The sequence below is a fragment of the Symphalangus syndactylus genome, chromosome 11, assembly GCF_028878055.3.
Source record: "Symphalangus syndactylus isolate Jambi chromosome 11, NHGRI_mSymSyn1-v2.1_pri, whole genome shotgun sequence".
Lineage (NCBI taxonomy): Eukaryota > Metazoa > Chordata > Mammalia > Primates > Hylobatidae > Symphalangus > Symphalangus syndactylus.
The window spans coordinates 135,219,927-135,241,109 of record NC_072433.2 but is presented as its reverse complement, the minus strand read 5'-3'; the positions used below and the strand labels follow the sequence as shown (position 1 = coordinate 135,241,109).

General features: G+C 50.0%; 1 protein-coding gene across 16 annotated transcripts in view; it reads left to right on the top strand.

The window, feature by feature from the left end:
• The window catches only part of FANCA (FA complementation group A), a 77,615-nt gene that overhangs the window by 49,277 nt on the left and 7,155 nt on the right, over positions 1–21,183 (top strand). For 4 of the 16 annotated variants that reach the window (XR_010114535.1, XM_055232894.2, XM_055232895.2 and 1 more), the window contains 9 exons: positions 566–662; positions 2,861–3,037; positions 5,627–5,700; positions 9,283–9,411; positions 15,284–15,365; positions 17,555–17,727; positions 18,677–18,785; positions 20,543–20,602; positions 20,745–20,849. Coding sequence is in view for 10 of the 16 variants with exons in the window: in XM_055232894.2 (XP_055088869.1) it covers positions 566–662; positions 2,861–3,037; positions 5,627–5,700; positions 9,283–9,411; positions 15,284–15,365; positions 17,555–17,727; positions 18,677–18,785; positions 20,543–20,602; positions 20,745–20,849 (1,006 nt within the window). In the remaining 6 variants the exon portion in view is untranslated. Of the gene's footprint in view, positions 1–565; positions 663–2,860; positions 3,038–5,626; positions 5,701–8,273; positions 8,373–9,282; positions 9,412–9,833; positions 11,538–15,283; positions 15,366–17,554; positions 17,728–18,676; positions 18,786–20,542; positions 20,603–20,744; positions 20,850–21,183 lie in introns of those variants that run through there. The other 12 variants (XM_063613052.1, XM_063613053.1, XR_010114536.1 and 9 more) reach the window with 11 other exon arrangements.

Here is a 21,183-nt window from a genome sequence, read left to right as displayed (position 1 = left end):
CAGGTTGGCGGAGCACGAAGTCAGGAGATCGAGACCATCCTGGCTAACATGGTGAAACCCCGTCTCTACTAAAAATACAAAAAATTAGCTGGGCATGGTGGCGGGCACCTGTAGTCCCAGCTACTCGGGAGGCTGAGGCAGGAGAATTGCTTGAACTCGGGAGGCGGGGCTTGCAGTGAGCCGAATCGCACCACTGCACTCCGGCTTAGCAACAGAGCAAGACTCCGTCTCAAAAAAAAAAATAAAAACAACAACAACAACAGAATTAGTTGGGCATGGTGGGAGATGCCTGTAATCCCAGCTACCTGGGAGGCTGAGGTGGGAGAATCGCTTGAACCCAGGAGGCAGAGATTACAGTGAGCCCAGGTGGTACCACTGCATTCCAGCCTGGGCGGCAGAGCAAGACTTATTTCTCACAACAAACAAACCAAAAAGCCAAGGACCAATACGTAGGCCATCCAGTTTAGAATGCACTAAATTCAGTTTTATGAAATTCAAAGTAACTTTTTCCTTCATCCCTTATTTTGTATGGATTACATTTATATGTTATAATTTCTGTTTTCAGATTTTGTACAGCGGCAATTTCTTACTCTCTGTGCAAGTTTTCTTCCCAGTCACGAGATATTTTGTGCAGCTGCTTATCTCCAGGCCTTATTAAAAAGGTAGGTTCACTCATTTCCTATTTTTCCATTCTGCTGTACGTTTCAGGTTTACGCAGCTTTCGGACCAGAAGGCCAAGGTCTGCTGTGGCTTTGTGCCCATCTCAGGGGCAGCTCCTGGGTCAGGTTGGCTGTCATGGCCGCCTCTGCTGTGTTTGGGCAGCCTGACTGCGGAGCGCTGCCTTTCCTTGTGTTCTGAGTGTAAAGTGAAGTTATATGAAGACAACTACAAATCTGTAGTTGTAAGGAAATAGATGTTGGTATTTATAGGATAGATGAATTAAAAGATCAGTATTCATAATAAGTGTCTTTCCCTGGAAAGAAGAATTCTTATTCCTCTCATCTAGTAAATGTTCCTTACATTGTTCAGACAGAGGAATTTTTTTTTTTTTTTTTTGAGATGGAGTCTTGCTCTGTCACCCAGGCTGGAGTGCAGTGGTGCGATCTCAGCTCACTGCAACCTCCACCCCCCGGGTTCAGGCAGTTCTCCTGCCTTAGCTTCCCAAGTGGCTGGGATTACAGGCACGTGCCACCATACCCGGCTAATTGTTTTGTATATTTTTAGTAGAGACAGGGTTTTACCACGTTGGCCAGGCTGGTTTCGAACTCCTGACCTCAAGTGATCCACCCGCCTTGGCCTCCCAAAGTGCTGGGATTACAGGCATGAGCCACTGGCGCCTGGCCCAGACAAAGGAATTTAAAGATGAGCATTGGAAACCCTGAATGTCAAAAGCAAAGGTGAAATGGTGCTGCAAACCAGTGTTGTCCTTTTATAGGATTTTAATGAACGTCTCGTGTATAAAAATAGTGGTTTTTAGGCTGGGCGCGGTGGCTCACGCCTGTAATCCCAACACTTTGGGAGGCTGAGGTGGGCAGATCATGAGGTCAAGAGATTGAGACTAGCCTGGCCAACATGGTGAAACCCCGTCTCTACTAAAAATACAAAAATTAGCCAGGCGTGGTGGCACACACCTGTAATCCCAGCTACTTGGGAGGCTGAGGCAGGAGAATCGCTTTAACCAGGGAGGCGGAGGTTGCAGTGAGCTGAGATCGCACCACTGCTCTCCAGCCTGGGTGACAGAGCGAGACTCCACCTCAAAAAATAAATAAATAACTAAATAGTGTTTTTCAACTGCAGGCTTCACATTAGAATCAACTGAGAAGCTTTTTTTTTTTTTTTTTTTTTTTTTTTTGAGACAGAGTCTCGCTCTGTCGCCCAGGCTGGAGTGCAGTGGCGCAATCTCGGCTCACTGCAAGCTCCGCCTCCCGGGTTCACGTCATTCTCCTGCCTCAGCGTCTCCCGGTAGCTGGGACTACAGGCGCCCGACACCACGCCCGGCTAATTTTTTTGTATTTTTAGTAGAGACGGGGTTTCACCGTGGTCTCGATCTCCTGACCTCGTGATCCGCCCGCCTCGGCCTCCCAAAGTGATGGGATTACAAGCGTGAGCCACCGCACCCGGCCGAGAAGCTTTTGAAAGTACAGATTCCTGGCCCCTTTCCAGATAAATTAAGTCAGAATCTGGGAGCAGCCCCTGAGGATCCAGGGTGCACATATTTCCACTTATTTCCTCTGAGGAACTTTGTCCCTGGTGCCAAGTTTTTAAAGAAAACATGGAGTTTGAGCTTAGGAGAGGGCAGCATGGTCCCTACCCAGCGTGCTGAGCAGGGACGACAGTCCTTGGAGCAGGCTGGTTGTAAACATGGGAGGCTCTCATCTCCTCGAGGGCAGAGATGGACACGGTCACGCAGCACCAGTAGTGTGTCTCGCTTATCCAGTTGGTGTGCGTTTTTGGTGGGAATGCCATTCCTGGCAGAGGCCTAGAGATGTGCGGTTTCACTGCCCAGGACCAAACCAGCCCTACCCCTGGGAGGCAGTTTTGTTGCTGCAGTTCTGCTTCTGGACATTTAGCTCAAGGAAGCAGTCAGATGGCAGGAAGGTCTGCACATAGGCTCTTCCCTGGAGCGCTGTGCACAGCCATGACCGCTGAGGGGCTCTGCGCCCTCCCAGGGGCTGGACTGAGGTCCCGTGAATGTGGGGTTGTGTGTTGTGCCCTCCCAGGGGCTGGACTGAGGTCCCGTGAACGTGGGGTTGTGTATGTGGCATGGCTTTTGACAGTCTGTTTCCACCTGAGCATTTGCTCAGCCACTCACAGTGAAACTTGCACAATGAAGAAATTGCCGGGTCACTCTCTGTTTCAGTTTCAGTTCCTTGTGTTCAGATTGTTCTCAGAGGCCCGACAGCCTCTTTCTCGGGAGGACGCAGCCAGCCTTTCCTGGAGACCTTTGTATCTTCCTTCTGCAGACTGGCAGAGAGCTGCCCTCTCTCTCTGGACACACAGAACCTTCCGAGAGCTGTTGAAAGAGGAAAATATTCACGTAGGTGACCATTCCTTCTGCATCGTGCCACGTCCCGAGTCTAGGGTGTGTGTGTGCAGACTGTCTCCTCACAGGCAAGAAGAGCAGCACTTCGATGGTTTGATTGGAATCTTGACTGAAATTGTTGTGGCCTCATGTGCAGCTGTTAAGAAGTTATACAGATACTAGGCACGGTGCTCACATCTGTGATCCCAGCACTGTGGGAGGCCAAGGCAGGTTGATCACCTGAACTCAGGAGTTCAAGACCAGCCCGGGCAACATAGTGAAACCCCATCTCTACAAAGAATGCAAAAATTAGCTGGATGCAGTGGTGTGCACTGTTGGTTCCAGCTACTCGGGAGTCTGAGGCAGGAGAATCGCTTGAGCCTGGAGGGTGGAGGTTGCAGTGAGCCAAGATCACGCCACTCTACTCCAGCCTGGATGACACAGCAAGACCCCGTCTCAAAAAAATAAATTAATAAATACAGAGAAACCCTGCTATGCTTTCTCAGTTTCTCCCAACACGAACTTCTTTTTTTATTTTTACTGATAAATTTTTTGAGACAACGTCTCGCTGTGCTCAGTGGTGCAGTCTTGGCTTACTGCAGCCTCTGCCTCCTGGGTTGAAGTGATTCTCGTGCCTCAGGGTCTCCAGTAGCTGGGACTACAGGTGCCTGCCACCACGCCCGACTAATTTTGGTATTTTTAGTACAGACAGGGTTTCACCATGTTGTCCAGGCTGGTCTTAAACTCCTGGCCTCAAGTTACCTGCACGCCTTGGCCTCCCAAAGTGCTGGAATTACAGGTGTGAGCCACTGCGCCTGAGAACTTGTTTTTTTGTTGTTTTTTTATGAGGCGGAATCTTGCTCTGGGACGCAGTGGCGTGATCTTGGCTCAGTGCAGCCTCTGCCTCTCTGGTTCAAGTGATTCTCCTGCCTCAGCCTCCCGAGTAGCTGGGACGACAGGCGCGCACCACCACACCTGGCTAATTTTTGTATTTTTAGTAGAGACGGGGTTTCACCATGTTAGTCAGGCTGGTCTCGACCTCCCAACCTCATGATCTGCCTGCCTTGGCCTCCCAAAGTGCTGGGATTACAGGTGTGAGCCACTGCGCCCGGCCCCCGGGAACTTGTTTTAAACATGTCTGACAGGCTCTGTGGTGGCTGCTCAGGGTCTCTGGGCTCACCCCTCTGCGCCTGGTTACTGGGAGCTGGGGTTGCTGTCACCAGTGTGCCTTGGTACTGATTTATTTCTGAGGATGTTTGCCTGGTTGTTTTGGTCTTTAGAAATAAAACCTCAAGGTGGCCGGGCGCGGTGGCTCATGCCTGTAATCCCATCACTTTGGGAGGCCGAGTGGCGAATCATGAGGTCAGGAGATTGAGACCATCCTGGCTAACACGATGAAGCCCCATCTCTACTAAAAACAGGAAAAAGTGATCCTTCTGCCTTGGCCTCCCAGTGTGTTGGGATTATAAGTGTGAGCCACTGTGCCAAGCCTTTTGTGAAATTATTTTATTATTTTTAAATTATTATTATCTTTTGGAATCTTCCTCTGTTGCCCAGGCTGGAGTGCAATGGCACAATCTTGGGTCACTGCAACCTCCGCCTCCCGGGTTCAAGGGATTCTCTTGCCTCGGCCTCCCAAGTAGCTGAGACCACAGGCGCATGCCACCACGCCCAGCTAATTTTTTGTATTTTTAGTAGAGATGGGGTTTCACTGTGTTAGCCAGGATGGTCTCAGTCTCCTGACCTCATGATCCTCCCGCCTCGGCCTCCCAAAGTGTTGGGATTACAGGCATGAGCCACTGCGCTGGGCCCAGTAAAAAGGTTTTTAAAAAACTTAGCTGGTCGTGGTGATGTGCACCTGCAGTCCCAGCCATCTGAGAGGCTGAGGGGGAGGATTCTGGAGTCCAGGAGTCAGAGCCTGCAGCGAGCTACAATTGCACAACTGCACACACTCCAGCCTGGACGACAGAACCTGTTTCAAAAATAAATGAAGGTATGCTACTGTGAATAGCTGTAGAATGTTGTTGTTTTGTTAGTTTCTTGTTTCTTCTTTTTTTTTTCCTTTTTATAGATTGTTGTCACTGTGTTGCTCACGGCAGCCTTGACCTCTTGGGCTCAAGAGATCCTCCTGCCTCAGCCTCCCAAGAGGCTGGGACCACACACATGTACCACCACGCCTGGCTGATTTTTAAATCTTTTGTAGAGACAAGGTGTCACCATGTTGCCTTTGTTGGTGTCAAACTCCTAGGCTCAAGCAATCTGCTGGCCTCAGCCTCCCAAAGTGCTGGGATTACAGGCATGAGCCACCATGCCCAGTAATTTTTAAGTAAGATGGGGTCTTACTATGTTGCCCAGACTAAAATAGCCCTTTTATACTTGGAGAGAAGGATTACAGTACCAACATCTTTGTGCTAGGGAAGTCCTGTAAGAAATAATTCTTGACAAAACTAAGGTTTCTTTCCTGTGGAAATCGCAGCTGCAATTTCATTATAACACAGGGACATGGAGAGCTGCCTCTGAGATGAAATGACAAACTGGTTTATAAACCTGCAGGTGGATTGTGTGTTCTGTCCTCATTGTATTGAATTGCTCCCTTTCTTTCAGTTAACTTACCAAGACTGGTTACACCTGGAGCTGGAAATTCAACCTGAAGCTGATGCTCTTTCAGATACTCAACGGTAAGTGTTGAAAAGAGCTGCCCTGGCCGGGCATGATGGCTCACACCTATAATCCCAGCACTTTGGGAGGCTGAGGCAGGAGATCTCTTGAATCCAGGAGTTTGAGGTCAGCCTGGGCAACATGGGGAAACTCCATCTCTACAAAAAATAGAAAAGAAATTAGCCGGGCATGCGGCACGTTCCAGTCATCACAGCCACTTGGGAGGCTGATCAGGAGCATTGCTTGATCCTGGGAGGTAGAGGCTGCAGCGAGCAGAGATCACACCACTGCACTTTAGCCTGGGCAACACAGTGAGACCCTATCTCAAAACAAAAAGGAGCTTCCCTTTAAAATGTTACACAGTTTTCCACATTGTCTTAAAGCCTATGTTTTGTCATTTTATCCTTAATTTAATGTTTGGTTTAACTGTTAATCTTTGAGCACGATTTCAATTGTTTTTTTTTTTTTTTTTTCCGGTGGCAAGATTTATTAAAGCAAAAGCGAAAGTAAAGCTTCCACGCAGTGGCAATTTCTGTTTTTCTTTTTTTTTTTTTTTTTTCCGAGATGGAGTCTCGCTCTGTCACCCAGGCTGCAGTACAGTGGTGCGATCTTGGCTCACTGCAACCTCCACCTCCCAGGTTCACGCGATTGTCCTGGCTCAGCCTCCCGAGTAGCTGGGACTACAGGCGCCCACCACCACGTCCAGCTAATTTTTTGTATTTTTAGTAGAGACGGGGTTTCACCGTGTTAACCAGGATGGTCTCAATCTCCTGACCTCGTGATCCACCCGCCTTCACCTCCCAAGGTGCTGGCATTACAGGCGTGAACCACTGCGCCTGGCCGGGTTGCCCAATTTCAATTGTTATTCGTTTATTTAAGAAACAAAAAAAAGAAAAGGCTGGGCGCGGTGGCTCACGCCTGTAATCCCAGCACTTTGGGAGGCCGAGGCGGGCAGATCACGAGGTCAGGAGATCGAGACCATCCTGGCTAACACGGTGAAACCCCGTCTCTACTAAAAAAGAAAAAGAGGCCGGGCGCGGTGGCTCACGCTTGTAATCCCAGCACTTTGGGAGGCCGAGGCGGGTGGATCACGAGGTCAGGAGATCGAGACCACAGTGAAACCCCGTCTCTACTAAAAATACAAAAAATTAGCCGGGCGTGGTGGCGGGCGCCTGTAGTCCCAGCTACTCCGAGAGGCTGAGGCAGGAGAATGGCGTGAACCCGGGAGGCGGAGTTTGCAGTGAGCCGAGACTGCGCCACTGCACTCCAGCCTGGGTGACAGAGCAAGACTCCGACTCAAAAAAAAAAAAAAAAAAAAAAAAAAAGAAAAAGAAACATTTACTGATCTCCTACCATGTGGCAGACAATTCTAGAGTGTTCTAGAAGCAGGGAGTATAGAGGGGAAGAAACAAGCCTGCCCATATGGCACCTTTGTATCGATGAGGGCAGATGTGGCACATAAAAGGCACCCACTTAGACTTCACCCTACCCTGGCTGGGCTATGGCTGCTGTCCGGGAGCTGTACACCTGTGTCCAGGCCCTGGCAACACACAGGTAGACACAGAAGTGGATTAAAGGTAGGAATGAGCTCTGGAGATACCCGACAGGGCCGTGTGAGAGGAAATCACCAGACAGGAGCAGAGGCTGGTGTGGAGCAGGTGGTGCAGACTTTGAGGAGAGATGCCGGCCTTGACTTGGGGGCACCAGGAAGTGAGTAAATGAAGCACTGAACCCCCATGGGTCCCAGGACTGGTGACTGAGACCATTTGAGACTATTTGAGAGGCCAGATGTGCTGTTCTGGGCATAGGAGTAGGGAGCCCAGAGGGCCCTTGGGTTTGAGGGTGTGGAGTTTAAGGTGGAGGTCAGGGAGAGGGGAATATGGTCACTGCAGACATGGAGCATCCTGCTGGGTACATGAGCCTCAGGGTGCCTGCCACACCTGGACTCAGGAGAGGGTTGGCAACAGCCACCCTGTGCTCCTCGTCCTTCCGGCCATCAGGGGCCCTCCAGGCACGTGCAGCAATGTCTCCTGCACCTGGATCCTGGTATCAGATTCTGGATGAAACCAATAGAAATAATAGGAAAAGGAAAGCATAGGGGCCACTAAAAGAATAACTCGCTGCTGCCTGTGGCAAAACAGGTGCTGATGGTTCAGGTTGTGCCAAGCCTGCTCTGCAGGCGCTTCCTTCACACACCCCTGTTTCTCCTCCTGGCTCGTCTCTGGTGTGGAATCTAAGGAGGAGGTCAGAGGGAGGCGCTTGTCTGCTGTGTGAGGTCATGAGGACCACTCCTTACCACTCAGGTCACTGCTATGTGGAAGTTGTGTCGAGATGTGTTCCGGGACTTTCTTTCTTTTCTCAATTACTTAAGTGATACTTAGATACATTCTGTGCCCGTTCCAGGCAGTGTGGGTGGAGCACCCCGGTTCCAGACAGTGTGGGTGGAGCACACACTCCTTAGCACTCACATTTGCAGGGTCATGTGGAGCACCTTCCTGGTTGTGGCTCTTTCTGCATAAATGGATTGCAGTGTTGATGGTTTTGTGCACTGCAGATTTGTTTGTTTGAGACAGGGTCTTGCTCTCTTGGCCAGGCTGGAGTACAGTGTTGGCAGTCACGGCTCATTGCAGCCTCCCTCTCCAGAGCTCAGGTGATCCTGCTGCCTCAGCCTCCTGAGTAGCTGGGACCACAGGTGAGCACCACCATGCCCAGCTAATTTTTTATAGGAATGGGGTCTCCCTTTGTTGCTCAGGCTGATGTCAAACTCCTGGGCTCAAGCAGTCCTCCTACCTTGTCCTCCCATAGTGCTGGGATTACAGGTGTAGCCACTGCAGTTTTGAGTGAGTGTCTCTTTGAGCCCTTTCCCATCCGTATGCTCAGAGCCCACAGTCTGGATGCAGGTTGCTTCTCCATCCCCTTCTGGTGGGCCTGTGAGTAGCTCAGGTGCCCTCAGGTGACTTTCCAGCCTACTTTTTTTTTTTTTTTTGAGACAGAGTCTTGCTCTGTTGCCCAGGCAGGAGTGCAGTGGCGTGATCTCGGCTCGCTGCAAGCTCCGCCTCCGAGGTTCATGCCATTCTCCTGCCTCAGCCTCCCGAGTAGCTGGGACTACAGGCGCCCACCTCCCACGCCCGGCTAATTTTTTGTATTTTTAGTAGAGACAGGGTTTCACCATGTTAGCCAGGATGGTCTCGATCTCCTGACCTCGTGATCTGCCCACCTCAGCCTCCCAAAGTGCTGGGATTACAGGCATGAGCCACTGCACCCGCCCCAGCCTACATTTTTGTGCTTGCCTTTTCCGTTCACCAAGCTCATCTGCTGTGTGGCCAGCAGTTACCCTGTGAGATGTCATCCTGAGTGGCCTCTGATCTGTGGAAGGGGGGGGTCACAAAGATCACTCCTGAGACCAGGCCTTTCCCACATCCCCAGGCACCCCACCCTGCAGACAGTGAGGTCTCATCCCTACTCCAAGGTTCCAAGCTGCCAGCCTCAACCCAGCTCTCACTCGTGCTTTGTGTTCCTTACTGTGGGCCTACTCCCTGGTTATGGGGAACCGCTGGCCACGAAGCATTTCTCAGAATTGATGGCAGTGTTTGCTCTTCCAGGCAGGACTTCCACCAGTGGGCGATCCATGAGCACTTTCTCCCTGAGTCCTCGGCTTCAGGGGGCTGTGATGGAGACCTGGAGGCTGCGTGTACCATTCTTGTCAATGCACTGATGGATTTCCAACAAAGGTTAGCAGCACACACTATATTAGGGTTCTCTAGAGGGATAGGACTAATAGGATATATATAAAGGGGAGTTTCTGGCCGTGCTGGCAGCTGATTAGATGGTGCCCATCTAATTAGCTAAGGGTAGGTCTGCCTTTCCCAGCCCAGACCCAAATGTCAGTCTTTCGCAGCACCCTCACAGACACACCCAGGATTAATGCTTTGCATCCTTTAGTCCAGTTACATTGACACTCAGTATTAACCATAACACACCGATGAGGCCTTACTTTTAATCATGGTAGGCCTTACTTTTAATCATTATAAGAATGCATTTTTCTCTTAAGTCCAAATTATGCAAACTACACTTGAGCATATCACACAGCAAATCTAAGTCAGTACAAAATAAAGGCAAGCTTCCTGAATTGGTTGTTTCTTTATGTGTCTAGACTTGTCAGAAGCAACAACTTTGGGCTGGCTGTGGTGGCTAATACCTGTAATCCCAGCACTTTGGGAGGCTGAGGTGGGTGGATCACCTAAGATCAAGAGTTCGAGACTCAGCCTGGCCAACATGGTGAAACCTCCCTCTCTACTAAAAATACAAAAATTAGCTGAGTGTGGTGGCGGGCACCTATAATCCCGGCTACTTGGGAGGCTGAGGCAGGAGGATTGCTTGAACCCTGGAGGCAGAGGTTGCAGTGAGCCAACTGGGCGACAGAGCAAGACTCCGTCTCAAAAGAAAAAAATAGCAACAATGTTGTTTTTCTGTTCTGTCACCTGGTATTCAAGGTGAGCAAGTGTGAAGCATGACACAAATGGCCTAGCAGATACTGGGCATCACAGCCTTTCTCCATCTGAGAGGGATTCTCAGGACAGAGCAGTTCCTGAGGTGTTGCGTGTGGGCCAGAAGGATGGAAGGAGTGTACCTGGGGCTGTCCAGGCTTTGTCCCCCGGGGGTCTTGTGTGCAGCTCCACAGTATTGTGTTATAGCTGCAGCATTTGGTACAGATGGCAAGTGTTTATGCAACGTCCCTCCGTGTCCCTGCCTGTGGCAACCACGAATCCATTTTCTGTTGGTGGATTTGCCTGTTTTGGATGTTTAATATCAACAGAAGCACGTAGTTTGTGGCCCTTTGTGTCTGGCATCCTTGGCTGAGCAGAATGTTTCTGAGGCTCATCTGTGTTGTAGCACATATCAGCATACCCTTCCTTCTTATGGCTGACTGATGCTCACAGAAGGTATGGAGGCTGACTGACGCACCTCCATCGTGGGTGACTTCTTGTTAACACTACTCCAAGAATGCCTCCTGAGATTTCCCATTTATCTGCTGTTACCTTAAATCCCACTCTTAGGTCAAAACAATCTTGAGGCCGGGCGCAGTGGCTCATGCCTGTAATCTCAGCACTGGGGGGCCAAGGCAGGCAGATCATCTGAGCTCAGGAGCTCGGGACCAGCCTGGTGAAACCCTGTCTCGACAAAAAAAAATTAGCGGGGCATGGTAGTGCGTGCCTATGGTCCCAGCTACTCGTGAGGCTGAGGTGGGATTGCTTGAGCCAGGGAGGCAGAGGTTGCAGTGAGCTGTGATAACACCACTACATTCCAGCCTGGGTGACAGAGTGAGACTCCATCTCAAAAGAAAAAAACAAATCTTCCACCGTAAATCCGGCGGTTAGATTCACAGAGCATTCTTGCCTTTCCCTGAGGGGTTGACGTCAACACTCCTTCCCTGTGGTGTAGAAGCCCTGCCTGGGGGTAACAGTGCAGGGCTGCATTGTCTCTCTAGGCTGCCTGAGACAAGGCGTCTGTCTGGAAGGCCTTAAACGTTTCTGTCTGAGAAACTGTATTGTTCAGCCTCTTTCTTCAGCCTTCCAGCTTCCCCAACCTTTATGGGTAGGTTTGCACAGAGCTGCTCACTGCGGAACGGAAGGATCAGCCATATTTTGTTTATCCATTCACTTTGTTTGTTTGTTTTTTGAGACAGAGTCTTACTTTGTGTTATTTATGTTTATTTTGAAAGCGGGTCTTACTTTGTCACCCAGGCTGGGGTACAGTGGCAAGATCTCAGCCCACTGCAGCCTTGACCTCCTGGGCTGAAGTGTCCTCCTGCTTCAGCCCCTCAAGTAGCTGGGACTACAGGCAGGACCACACCTGGCTAATTTTTGAGTTTTAGTAGAGATGGGGTTTCACGTTGTTGGGCAGACTGGTCTTGAACTTCTGACCTCAGGTCATCTGCCCGCCTCGGCCTCCCAAAGTGCTGGGATTACAGGCATGAGCCCCTGTGCCAGGCCTGACTTAATGGTGGCCATCCTAGTGGGTATTAAGTGCTATTTGATTGTGGTTTTGATTTGCACTTCCCTGATGGGTAGTGATTTTGAACATCTTTCCATTTTCTTATTGGCCATTTGTAGATTTTTTTTGAGAAATCTGTTCACATTCTTAGCCCCTTTGAAAACTGGGTCACATTCAAGTACTGCATAACAATGTTCTGGTTAACAACGAGCCACATATATCACAGTAATCCATAAAGCCATAAATTTTTGTGGCTTTTTTTTAAAACATGTTTTTACTGTACCTTTTCTATGTTTGTATACACAAATACTGTTGTGTTACAGTTGCAGCATTCAATACAGTTACATGCTCTGCCGGTTTATAGCCTGGGAGCAGTGGGCCGTGCCATGTGTCCTAGGTGTGCGGGGGGCTCTGGTCTGTGTCTGCACTTGGATGTTCACGTGATTAAACCACCTAAAGATGTGTTTCTCAGAATGGATCCTTGTCATTGAGCAGTTCATGACTGTGTCTTACTGAGTTGTATGAGTTCTTTATATCTTTTACATAAAGTTCTTATCAAATATATGATTTGTAAATATTTTCTCCCATTCTGTTAATTCTTTTTTTCACTCTGTTGATAGTATCCTTTAATGCACAAAGGTTTTAAATTTTTATAAAGTCCAGATCATCTATTTTTAGTTTAGCTCTTTAGCATTTTGATTCATTTTGATGGATCAGAAAACATTTTGGGCCAGCCACGGTGGCTCACGCCTGTAATCCCAGCACTTTGGGAGGCTGAGGCGGGCGGATCACTTGATGTCAAGAGTTTGAGACCAGCCTGGCCAACATGGCAAAACTAAAAAAAATACAAAAACTAGCCAGGCGTGGTGGCAGGCGCCTGTAATCCCAGCTACTCGGGAGGCTGAGGTAAGAGGCTTGCTTGAACCTGGGAGGCGGAGGTTGCAGTGAGCCAAGATTGTGCCACTGCACTCCAGCCTGGGCGACAGAGTGATAGACTGTCTCAAAAAAAAAAAAAAAAAAAATTGTTGTGTGAGGTCATCCAGCTTCATTCTGTTGCTTGTGGCCATGCGGTTGTCCCAGCAGCATTTGCTGAAAACACTTCTTTCCCCATTGAATGTTCTTGGTAGCCTTGTCAAAAGTTAGATAGCTGCTCATATGACGATTTGTTTCTGGCTCTCATTGTGTTCCCTTGGTCTGTATGTCCATATGCACTGCGTCATTGGGATGACCGAAGCTTTGTAGTAGGTTTTAAAATTGGGAACTGTGAGGCCTCCAACTTTGTTGTTCTTTTTCAGGATTGTTTGGCTTTTCTAGATACTTCGTAGTTCCGTCTTAATTTTGGGATGAGCTTGTCAATTTCGACAAAAGTAGCTGGGACCCTGATACGGACTGCATGTGGGGCAGTATTGCCATTTCAGTGATAGCGAGTCTTCTTTCCTTTTGAATCATTTGTTGCTAATGTATAGAAACACCTGTGATTCTTGTGTATTCATTGGCTCTAGTCATTTATTAGCTCTAAGAGTGTTTTTGTATCGATTCCTTAGGGTTTTGTATATGTAAGATCATATCTGGCCAGGCATGGTGGCTCACACCTGTAATCCCAGCACTTTGGGAGGGTGAAGTGGGCGGATCATGAGGTCAGGAGTTGGAGACCAGCCTGGCCAACATGGTGAAACCCCATCTCTACTAAAAATACAAAAATTAGCCGGGCGTCATGGTGGGCTCCTGTGCTCCGTTACTTGGGAGGCTGAGGCAGAAGAATCACTTGAACTCAGGAGGCAGAGGTTGCAGTGAGTCGAGATCATGCCGCTGCAACTCCAGCCTGGGCGACAAGAGTGAAACTCAGTCTCAAAAAAACAAAAGAAAGAGGCCGGGCGCGGTGGCTCACACTTGTAATCCCAGCACTTTGGGAGGCCGAGGCGGGCAGATCACGAGGTTAGGAGATCGAGACCACGGTGAAACCCCGTCTCTACTAAAAATACAAAAAATTAGCCGGGCGTGGTGGCGGATGCCTGCATTCCCAGCTACTCGGAGAGGCTGAGGCAGGAGAATGGCGTGAACCTGGGAGGCGGAGCTTGCAGTGAGCCGAGATTGCGCCACTGCACTCCAGCCTGGGAGACAGAGCGAGACTGTCTCAAAAAAAAAAAAAACAAAACAAAACAAAAGAAAGATCATATAATATGTGAACAGAGATAGTTTAACTTTTTCCTTTCCTATCTGGATGCTTTTTCTTTTTCTTGTTGAATTGCCCGGGCTTGAACTCCCAGGGCAGTGTTGTTTTTTAGTTTTTTCTGAGAGGGAGTCTCGCTCTGTTACTCAGGCTGGAGTGCAGTGGTGCAGTGTCGGCTCACCGCAACCTCTGCCTCTCGGTTTCAAGCGATTCTCCTGCCTCAGCCTCCTGAGTAGCTGGGATTACAGGCACCCGCCACCATGCCTGGCTGCTGATTTTTGTTTGTTTTTGAGACAGAGTCTCGCTCTGTCTCCCAGGCTGGAGTGCCATGGCATGATCTCAGCTCCCTGCAACCTCCACCTTCCAGGTTCAGGCAATTCTCCTGCCTCAGCCTCCCAGGTAGGTGGGATTACTGGTGTCCACTAACATATCCGTCTAATTTTTTGTATTTTTAGTAGAGACAGGGTTTTGCCACATTGGCCAAGGATGGTCTTGATCTCCTGACGTCAGATGATCTGCCTGCCTCGGCCTCCCAAAGTGCTGGGATTACAGGCGTGAGCCACCGTGCCCGTCCCCAGTGCAGTGTTGAGTAGAGGCAGTGACACTGCTCTGAGTGTAGAGAGGACATCCTCGTTGCCCCTGATCTTAGGAGAAAAGCTTTCAGTCCTTCCTCATTAAATTTGATGTTAGCTGTGGGTTTTTCATTCATGCCAGGTACTAGATTGAGAAGATTTCCTTCTGCTCCTAGTTTATCCAGTGTTTTTTTGTTTTTTGTTTGTTTGTTTTTTTTTGTTGTTTTTTTTTTTTTTTGAGACTGTCTTGCTCTGTCACCCAGGCTGGAGTGCAGTGGCACAATCTCGGCTTACTGCAAGCTTCGCCTCACGGGTTCACGCCATTCTCCTGCTTCAGCCTCTCCGAGTAGCTAGGACTACAGGCGCCTGCCACCACGCCCGGCTAATTTTTTGTATTTTTAGTAGAGATGGGGTTTCACCGTGGTCTCGATCTCCTGACCTCGTGATCCACCTGCCTCGGCCTCCCAAAGTGCTGGGATTATAAGCGTGAGCCACCGCGCCCGGCCGAGTGTTTTTATCAAAAAAGGATGTTAAATTTCGTCAAGTGCTTTTTCTACATCTATTAAGATAATCTTGTGGTTTTTGCTTTTTGTTTTATTGATAACTGCATTATATTGATTTGGGTATGTTAAGCTATCCTTGCATTCTTGGGATAAACCCCCTTGGTCATGGTACATAATTTTTATATTTCCTGGGTTGGGGTTGGTAGTATTTTGTGGCAGTTTTTGTTGTTTATTGTTGACTAGTATGAGGGTCACACTGTCAGAGAAGCACAGCCATCACTCAGCTCTGGAGGCAGGAGGAGAACTGGGAACTCCAGCACTATTAGGCAATACTGAGGAGGATTTTACTGTATTTTCATTTCAGCTCAAGGAGTTATGATCACTCAGAAAATTCTGATTTGGTCTTTGGTGGCCGCACAGGAAATGATATTATTTCCAGATTGCAGGTGAGTTTGAGGATGCCACAACTCAGTGCATTCACTTTATTTAAGCCGCGTGCTATTAAGATATTTATTGCCAGGCACGGTGGCTCCCGCCCGTAATCCCAAACTTTGGGAGGCCGAGGCAGACGGATCACAAGTTCAGGAGATGGAGACCATCCTGGCTAACACGATGAAACCCCGTCTCTACTAAAAATACAAAAGATTAGCCGGGTGTGGTGGTGAGCACCTATAGTCCCAGCTACTCGAGAGGCTGAGGCAGGAGAATGGCGTGAACCCAGGAGCTTGCAGTGAGCCGAGATTGTGCCACTGCACTTCAGCCTGGGCGGGCGACAGAGTGAGACTCCATCTCAAAAAAAAAAAAAAAAAAAGATATTTATTGTTGGCTCATGCTTGTAATCCCAGTACTTTGGGAGGCTGAGGTTGGTGGATCACCTGAAATCTATACAGGTAGACAACATGTACCTGTGTGTGTTCACTGTCAGTCAACAGGCGTTTACTGGTGCTGGCCACCCGTGTGTCTTCTGTGCCAGGCCCCCGTCTCCCCATCCCGCAGCACTGGGGCCTCCCAACTCCTTAGCCAGATGGTTTCCCTAGACCCACCTGGCTCTTCCTCAGTGAGACCATCTGGTTATTCCTCTGAATTGTAATAATTATTATTATTATTGGGACAGGGTCTTGCTCTGTCACCCAGGCTAGAGTACAGTGTTGTGATCATAGCTCTCTGCAGCCTTGACTTCCTGGGCTCAAGCAGTGCTGACAGCGTGCACCTGTATGCGCCACCACACCCAGCTGATTTTTTTGTAGAGACGGAGTTTTGCCATGTTGCCCAGGCTTATCTTGAACTCCTGGGCCCAGGTGAACCACCCGTCTCGGTCTCCAAAATTGTTGGATTATGGGTGTGAGCCACTGCACCTGATCTTTATTCTTCTTTAAAAAATACAGCCGGCCGGGCATGGTGGCTTACGCCTGTAATCCCAGCACTTTGGGAGGCTGAGGTGGCTAGATCACTTGAGTTCAGGGGCTCGAGACCAATTTGGCCAACATGGTGAAACCCCATTTCTACTAGACATACAAAACACTAGTCGAGCATGGTGGTGTGTACCTATAGTCCCAGCTACTCGGGAAGCTGACTTAGGAGAATCAGCTGAGCTCGAGAGCCAAGGCTGCCATGAGCCAAGACTGTACTGCTGCACTCCAGCCTGGGCAACCGGGCTGAGACTGTATCAACAACAACAAAAAAGACTTGTGAGGCAAAAATGACGTGTGGGGTAAAATGTTAGCCAGAGGTTAATCTGGGTGAAGGGCACGAGTGTCCTTATGCTGTTTGTTTTTGTTTTTTTTTTTTTGGTCTGTTTGTTTGTTTTTGAGACAGAGTCTTGCTCTGTTACCCAGGCTGGAGTGCAGTGGTGGGATCTTGGCTCACTGCAGCCTCTGCCTCCTGGATTCAAGCGATTCTCCTGCCTCTGCCTCCTGATGAGCTAGGATTACAGGCGCCTGCCACCACACCCAGCTAATTTTTGTATGGCAAAATTTTATATGGCTAATTTTGTTGGCCAGGCTGGTCTTGAACTCCTGACCTCAGGTAATCCACCTGTCTTGGCCTCCCAAAGTGCTGGGATTACAGGCGTGAGCCACTATACCTGGCCTTTTTTTTTCTCTTTTTTTGGAGACTGAGTCTTCTCTGTTGCCCAGGCTGGAGTGCAGTGGCGCGATCTGGGCTCACGGCAGGCTCCACCACCCAGGTTCACACCATTCTCCTGCCTCAGCCTCCTGAGTAGCTGGGACTACAGGTGCCCGCCACCACGCTCAGCTAATTGTTTTGTATTTTTTGTATTTTTTAGTAGAGACGGGGTTTCACCATGTTAGGCAGGATGGTCTCCATCTCCTGAGCCACAATGTCCAGCTGTTTTTTTCTTAATTGATAAGTAGTACTCTAACTCCTGGCCTCAAGGGATCTGCCTGCCTCGGCCTCCCAAAGCGCTGGCATTATAGACGTCAGCCACAGCACCCGGCCTGCACTGTTCTATATTTGTGATTTCAAAGTGATTTCCAGTTGAAATAGTTTGCCCCACTTCTTCCTTCTTACCCTGTACCCTGTGGAGACCTCTCCCTGACCCCTGCTGTCTGGGTCCCCAGCTGGCCGGGCAGTGAGCCCCGAGGCCTTTCCGTGCCAGCATCCTGCTCTTTTTCAGGAGATGGTAGCTGACCTGGAGCTGCAGCAAGACCCCTCAGTGCCTCTCGGCCACACCCCTTCCCAGGGGCACTTCCTCTTTGGGATTTTCCGCAGACGGCTCCAGGCTCTGACAAGCGGGTGGAGCATGGCTGCCAGCCTTCAGAGACAGAGGGAGCTGCTAATGTACAAACGGTAACACCTACTACCACCTGGGCAGGGCAGCACCACCTGGGCAGGGCAGCATCTCATGACGGTCCTAGAGTTTCTTTGTAGCGAGTTTGTTTCCTGTTACTTACTTGTCTGTGTGTCCCCACCCCAAGCCTGTCCATCTCTGTGGCACTTGGCACGGAGAAGAGGATCTGGAGGGTTGAAAGTACTTTTGATTAAAACCTTCCAGCCAAGCGAGGTGGTTCTTGCCTGTAATCCTAGCACTTTGGGAGGCTGAGGTGGGTGGATCACCTGAGGTCAGGAGTTTGGGACCGGCCTGACCAACATGGCGAAATGCCATCTCTACTGAAAATACAAAAACAATTAGCTGGGCGTGGTGGGCGGGCACCTGTAATCCCAGCTACTCGGGAGACTGAGGCAGGAGAATTGTGTGAACCTGGGAGGCGGAGGTTTCAGTGAGCCGAGATGGCGCCACTGCACACGAGCCTGGGCAACGGAGCGAGACTCTGTCTCAACAACAAAAAAACCTTCCTGCTCAGACGTGGAGGGACGTCGCAGAAGGAGCTCTTGTCAAAGTAGGGAAAACTGTTCAGAAATGCCCACGGCAGCTGCATTTATAAGAAGAAGCATGAAGTCATTTAATTTTACAGTCATAGGAGATTGCTTCACTAGACAGACTGGTGCATCATCCACTTGGTTATTATGTAACTGTTAAAAGTTGTTGGTTATTATGTAACTGTTAAAAGTTGTTTGTTTAGTAACACATTTTGAGTGCAGTGGGCCAAGCACGGTACAGGGGAGGTGGGCCCAGGGTGCAGGCTTTGGATGGAACAGAGGGACACAGGCCAAGGCTCTAGTTCCAACAGTGGCCCTGGGTTTCAGGGTGGTGGTTGCTGCTCTGAGAGTCTGAGCCCTTGGGAAGGAGCAGAGTGTATGTTCTGCTGTCGCCACCAATACAGCCCCTTCTTTCCAGGATCCTCCTCCGCCTGCCTTCGTCTGTCCTCTGCGGCAGCAACTTCCAGGCAGAACAGCCCATCACTGCCAGATGCGAGCAATTCTTCCACTTGGTCAACTCTGAGATGGTAGGTGCCCCATGTGCACGTGTCCATCTGATTTATCAGTGCCTGTGGCGCTGACAGCAGCTCTTACAGCCTCCATGCGTGTCCTGACCGTGCGAATTACTGAGGAAAGTGTTCAAAGTCAAATAGGGAACAATGTCTAGAATGCCATGTGAGGGAGGCCCCCACCCACAGCCAGGATGTCAGCCAGCACATCGCCAAACCAGCTGTAGGTTGCCTTCTCCAAAGTTTGAGTTCCTTCAGTTTCCCTCAAGTTTTAATGATTTTGACGCATGGAATCGTACAGACCATTTTGTGTGTCATGCACCTCGGTTCATTTATTTCTAATCTCAACATGCTTCATGTGTAAAAAAGCCTTGTGGTGATCTGAGTACTGCTGTTGCCTGCCAGGCGGCCCAATTATCTTCCATTTTAGATACTGCCCAGCGTGAGTTGCAGGGTGATCTTAACCAGTGGGCTGGCTGCGGTGGCTCACGCCTGTAATCCCATCACTCTGGGAAGGTGGGTGGATCACTTGAGCCCAGGAGTTTGAGACCAGCCTGGGCAACACGACAAAACCCTGTTTCTACAAAAAATAGAAAAATTAGCTGGGCATGGTGGTGCACGCCTGTAGTCCCACCTACTTGAGAGGCTGGGTCAAGAGGATTAATTGAGACCAGGAGGCAGAGGTTGCACCGAGCCAAGATCCCGCCACTCTACTCCAGCCTGGGTGTCAGAGCACGACTCTTGTCTCAAAGAGAAGTGGCACTTGCTGTGGGGATGGGGCAGCGTACGGACCCAGTTGGTCAGAGCTGGGGAGACAGACACCAGCCCCTCCCACTCTACAGAGAGCAGCTTCCTCTCCCGAAGGCCTTGTTGTTTTTGAAGATGCACAAACGTGAGAGCTGGAATTCAGGTTCCATGCCAGCTGTGGAGCATTTTATATTTTTATTTGTTTGTTTATTTATTTATTTGAGACAGAGTCTTGCTCTGTCGCCCAGGCTGGAGTGCAGCGGTGCAATCTCGGCTCACCACAACCTCCACCTCCCAGGTTCAAGCGATTCTTCTCCCTCAGCCTCCTGAGTAGCTGGGACTACAGGTGCCTGCAACCATGCCCGGCTAACTTTTGTATTTTTAGTAGAGATGAAGTTTCACCATGTTGGTCAGGCTGGTCTCAAACTCCTGACCTTGTGATCCACCCGCCTTAGCCTCCCAAAGTGCTGGGATTACAAGTGTGAGCCTGGCCTTGTGCAGCACTTTAAAATGTGACAAGGAAAGCAGAGGACATGAGACTAGCAAAAGTTTTCAGAAAATCACTATGGTCTCCTTTGAATTCTTACAAATGGCTGTTTTTCGGAAAGCTCTCAGAGGGCACGTGATAGCTGACAGACAGGAAAACACCATAGACAGCACTTGGTTAGTGAAGGGACCAGAGGATGGTTGGGCCGTGGTATTAGTGTCGGCCTCACCACAGATCTGGGCTCCAGATGCGTCCGCTTCCCTGCGGCCGCTTGTGCCTCCCTGCCTTCTTCTTGGAACCTACAAGACTGTTTGGGCCAGAGCTGGTGGGCTGCAGGATCTGGCTGCCCAGGGAAGCCGTTAAGGTTCACGACAGCATGGCCAGGGCGCCAGGCCTGGTCAGCTAGGAGCACCATCCATGGTGGCCACGCCAAACCTTAGTGAGTGTTTTTCTCACAACTGAATCCACCGCAGCCACTCTGCACACTGGTGTCGCCTCTCTTCCTGTGGCCTTTTCTTACCTGCCTTGAACTCTTTTTCAGAGAAACTTCTGCTCCCACGGAGGTGCCCTGACACAGGACATCACTGCCCACTTCTTCAGGGTGAGCTACTCCCTCAGCCCCTCCCATGGCCTTCTCAGAACTCTGTGGGTGGATCCTCCTGTCAGCTTCCTGCGAGTTCCTGCACTCTGCTGGTTGTGGGTCCTCGCAAACTGCTGACCTCCTGGTGCGTTCTCTCCTGCAGGGCCTCCTGAACGCCTGTCTGAGGAGCAGAGACCCCTCCCTGATGGTCGACTTCATACTGGCCAAGTGCCAGACGAGATGCCCCTTAATTTTGACCTCTGCTCTGGTGGGCCAGCTGTCTTGTTGGGTGTTTTGTTTTGGGGATGAGTGGGAGACTCCACGGCTGCCTCTGGCGTCTCTGCAGCACGTCTCCATCACGGGTGTTATCATCTCAGAGAAAGTGCCTCAGGAGCCATGGAGGCCACAGTTAAAGATGTCAGCTCGCAGCAGATGAGGGCCGCGCATCCTGAGTTCCCAGAACCGTCCCCGCCCCCACCGCCGTCACCATGGGCACCCTCAGGACTTTTCCCCTGTGGACCCCGCTCAGACCCCACAGGCACCTTCGTGTCCACAGGGGTGTGGGGCTTGTTTGTTCACGGTCTTGGGTTGTGCACTGGCTG